Raw genomic sequence first — 3,517 nt, 5'->3', positions numbered from 1 at the left:
CATTGTTCGTTTCCTTTGTCCCCCTTCTCTATCAGAACTGTAAATGACTTTTAATATATTTTTTCTATGCACTAGACATTATAACATGTAGATTGATATGATCCATTTACCGAGACATTATGGGTGAATGGTTTTGCAGTGATACATTGTTCGTTTCCTTTGTCCCCTTTCTTTATCAGAACTGTAAATGACTTTTTTATATTTTTTCTATGCACTAGATATTATAACATGTAGATTGATATGATCCATTTACCGAGGCATTATGGGTGAATGGTTTTGCAGTGATACATTGTTCGTTTCCTTTGTCCCCCTTCTTTATCAGAACTGTAAATGATTTTTTTATATATTTTTTCTATGCACTAGACATTATAACATGTAGATTGATATGATCCATTTACCGAGACATTATGGGTGAATGTGCAGTATTGAATTTCAAAAGCAGAATTTGCTTATAATAATTGAATAATTATTATAAGTAAATAGATTGTGTAATCCATATTGTGGCATCTGCCAAAACAATGGTCCGTTGCTTAGCGACGCAATGCAAAAAATGTTGCTACCAATATACGATTCAGAGCGAGTACCTATGGAAAGATATTTCAGTTCGGTGCCTAAAATCATTTGGAATTCATAACAGTAAAGAAAATAGTACGATAAGTTCTGTTAGCAACAGTTATAAAGGAACACTAATATAATTATTAAGTAAAAATTAAAATTAAAACAAACATATTTGACACTATCTACCCTCACTAGGTTATAGTAAGTACCTGTTCTGAGGTAGGCAACGTTATATGCTTTATATAATGCAGTAGTCAAGTGGTGTATAGATCTCTAGACATAAATATGGAAATCATTTCTAAAAAATAAATAATATTTTAAAACATGAAAAATTTACAAAAAATAAGAAACTAAAAAAATCAAATACTGACAAATATATGGAATACTTAAAGAATGAAGAGAAAGAAAAAAAATCCCCAAAGGATATAAAGTAACAACAAATAATAGAATCTCTAGCAATATTACATGAAATTTGATAAATTTCCTCACACTACCAAAACAAAATTGTATCATACTAACAAAACAAATTTTGAATTGCTGCTTCCACTGGCTTCTTTACAAACATAGAAGTCATTGCAAGAAAGGAATTAATATGGAGTTGCTTGCTCCAGAACTCTTTTTGCCCAACTTGGTACTTGTACATCGCTATGTAGAAGTAAGGTGAGGTATTCAAGTCAATTCTGTGAATCGGGTTACCTCTGCATCCCGCCACTCCAAGTACTCCCGTATTCGGGACAATTAGATTATATTCTTTGAAAGAAAACTTTTTTTTTTCAAAATATATTTTATATGTTAACATGTTAATAAAATTTTTAAAAAGTTATTAATATTACTGTATGTTATATCAATAATATAATCATCAAAAGGAAAAAGGTACTAAAAGCACAAAATAGTATTTCAGAATAACAGCATACATCTTAACCCTTACTCACACCACAGGCCACTGCATCGCATAGACACAGTGTTATCTTGAACATTAACTATGTGGAGGTAAGGGGATCAGTCATCTAGTTTCAATAATTCTAGTTTTATTTCCCCAATACTCCGATAAAGTTCAGTATTGAATAAGAAGCCATTAATGCGGTTACGCAGATATTAATATGTATTTCAGTTAGGTCGATATGATAGTGTTAATCCAATTCTTATAGGCGGATATTCTCGTGGACACATCAGGGTAATCGTATGTTTCGCAATATTGCCACGAGAGTAGGCCGAGTACAACCCCGTTGTGAATAAGAGGCCCGTCCATATATTTTCCGCAAGGCATAGAGTCCTGGGTGCACATCAAGTTGTCTGTTATCAAGTCCTTATCGGGGAACCTTCGTCTATATGTGTCGTTGCAGGATTCTGTGCTGATAACAACTGTGCGATATAGATGGATACTTTTGTTTTCATTCTAAAACAAGTAAATAATAAGAGAGTTTATTATTTTATTGGCAGATATGAAAAATCCTGCTTTGATAATTCTCTAGCACAATATTTTGAGTCTGTCCAAAAAGTACTGGGTTTGTCCACTTACATTATTCATATTAACCATTAATTATTTTTATTGATTTCTCAACATAGATGAAGAAGAACTATGTGAAAGGTGTCAATTAAAGGATAAATACAACATCTGAAATTTTAGTAGTGTTCTTATCAATCATACGTAGAATGGTAAATGTTACATGTATATAATGTGGTCAATTAAACCAGCCTTTGACAGGTCGTATGCCCTGTAAATACCCCATATTCTTCTTAATCTATGTTATAATTAAGATATAAATTCTATAATAGTTATCAGTTATTCAGGAGATTTATTTCTAGGCGTCTTTAGTGCATTTTTGCACAGTAATGTAAAGTGTATAAAAGAGAAAGGTAACATTAGAATTTTACCTTCCTGTTGTCCCAAGCGAGCAATTCCAACATTTGCTCACCGCTGTAGATGAAGCCTTGTTCGGGTAGACTTATTGCGGCAATGCGGTGACTAAACTTTACTGGAAAACTAAGTTGGAGAACAGTGACGTCCGCATCTCGGCTGTAAGGGGAATCTTGGGGCTTGTGCACACTGGTAACTGTAAGTACTTGCCCATCGGTATTGTGGTAGGAGGAGCCGACACGAATCTTCACATCGTAAGTGTCCAACCTGAGTCAACATATTCGGAACAATTTATAAGTGGGTGTATTACTAGACATGTTAGTATCTCGTATGTATTGCGAGGTGCCATACCCAGAACACGTGGCCGTAGTCAAGATGTACTGGGTAGATATGATGACTCCGGAGCAGCGGTAGTGATATTCCGATGTTTCCCAGTAACGCCTTAGCACGGCTGCTAAATACGGTTGGTCCAAAATATTCTGGATGTCATGTTCAGCGCAGGCATCTGAAATAATAACATTATAATAACGTTTTACATTTTTAGTAATCGCTTTATTATGTTGAGACATAGGAAATGCGTGCCCATTGTTTGAATGGAATTGTAAAATTAAAGGGTGAATCTGATTAAAATATTGACCCTAAGCACTCCTTGATTGTGTTTTTTTTCTCATTTGTTAATGTACAAAACAGATAGTAATAATAATAGTAGTGTCATCAAATTGTATGGTAATTTTTCTCATAATCTTACGTCGAATACACAAAAATGACACCAAAGCGACGACCACAAAGTGATACATTTTGATATTAATTATTCGGTTGATTTCACGTGCTATATATACATTTTGCTTCCGAGGTAAAAAAAAACAGCAAAAAAAAAAAACAGTGGTGACAAAACTGTGAGTCTAATGGCAAGATTGAAAAACTTTTTGGTTATAGGATCATAATTTTGTTCATCTTTATTTTATTTCTAATCCACTGTTTTTTAAATTTTGTACGGCTAGTAAGATAAGTAAACGCAAAAATACCATTTGATGGTATCAATGGTCAAAAAAGGTTATCGGCCACTCTTTTCGGCATCTCACTTTTTTATAAGAATATCAT

The 3,517-nt window shown here is 33.4% G+C and overlaps 1 protein-coding gene across 1 annotated transcript; it reads right to left on the bottom strand.

Annotated features, from left to right (window-relative positions):
• Positions 1-661: 661 nt before the first annotated feature.
• On the bottom strand, positions 662-3,216 carry LOC148303430 (trypsin-7-like). Its single transcript, XM_088269922.1, has 4 exons — positions 3,165-3,216; positions 2,768-2,921; positions 2,434-2,683; positions 662-1,954 (listed from the first exon to the last, which is right to left on the bottom strand). The coding sequence occupies exons 1-4, from the start codon at positions 3,211-3,213 to the stop codon at positions 1,670-1,672; spliced, it is 738 nt and encodes a 245-aa protein (XP_088126048.1). The 5' UTR covers positions 3,214-3,216; the 3' UTR covers positions 662-1,669.
• Between the last annotated feature and the right edge of the window lie 301 nt (positions 3,217-3,517).

The sequence above is a fragment of the Brachycentrus maculatus genome, unplaced genomic scaffold (assembly GCF_059751285.1).
Source record: "Brachycentrus maculatus isolate JH-2025_06_01 unplaced genomic scaffold, ASM5975128v1 h1tg000368l, whole genome shotgun sequence".
In the NCBI taxonomy this organism is placed as follows: domain Eukaryota; kingdom Metazoa; phylum Arthropoda; class Insecta; order Trichoptera; family Brachycentridae; genus Brachycentrus; species Brachycentrus maculatus.
Note: the sequence above shows the minus strand (reverse complement) of the source record. Positions and strands in the feature narration are given on the sequence as shown.

Excerpts from the sequence above, each read along its gene's own strand:
- LOC148303430 (XM_088269922.1), bottom strand. The coding sequence starts at position 3,213 with ATGTATCACTTTGTGGTCGTCGCTTTGGTGTCATTTTTGTGTATTCGA. Across the intron at positions 2,922-3,164 it reads GTCATTTTTGTGTATTCGAC|ATGCCTGCGCTGAACATGAC; the intron begins GTAAGATTATGA and ends TTATTATTTCAG. Across the intron at positions 2,684-2,767 it reads ACTACGGCCACGTGTTCTGG|GTTGGACACTTACGATGTGA; the intron begins GTATGGCACCTC and ends ATGTTGACTCAG.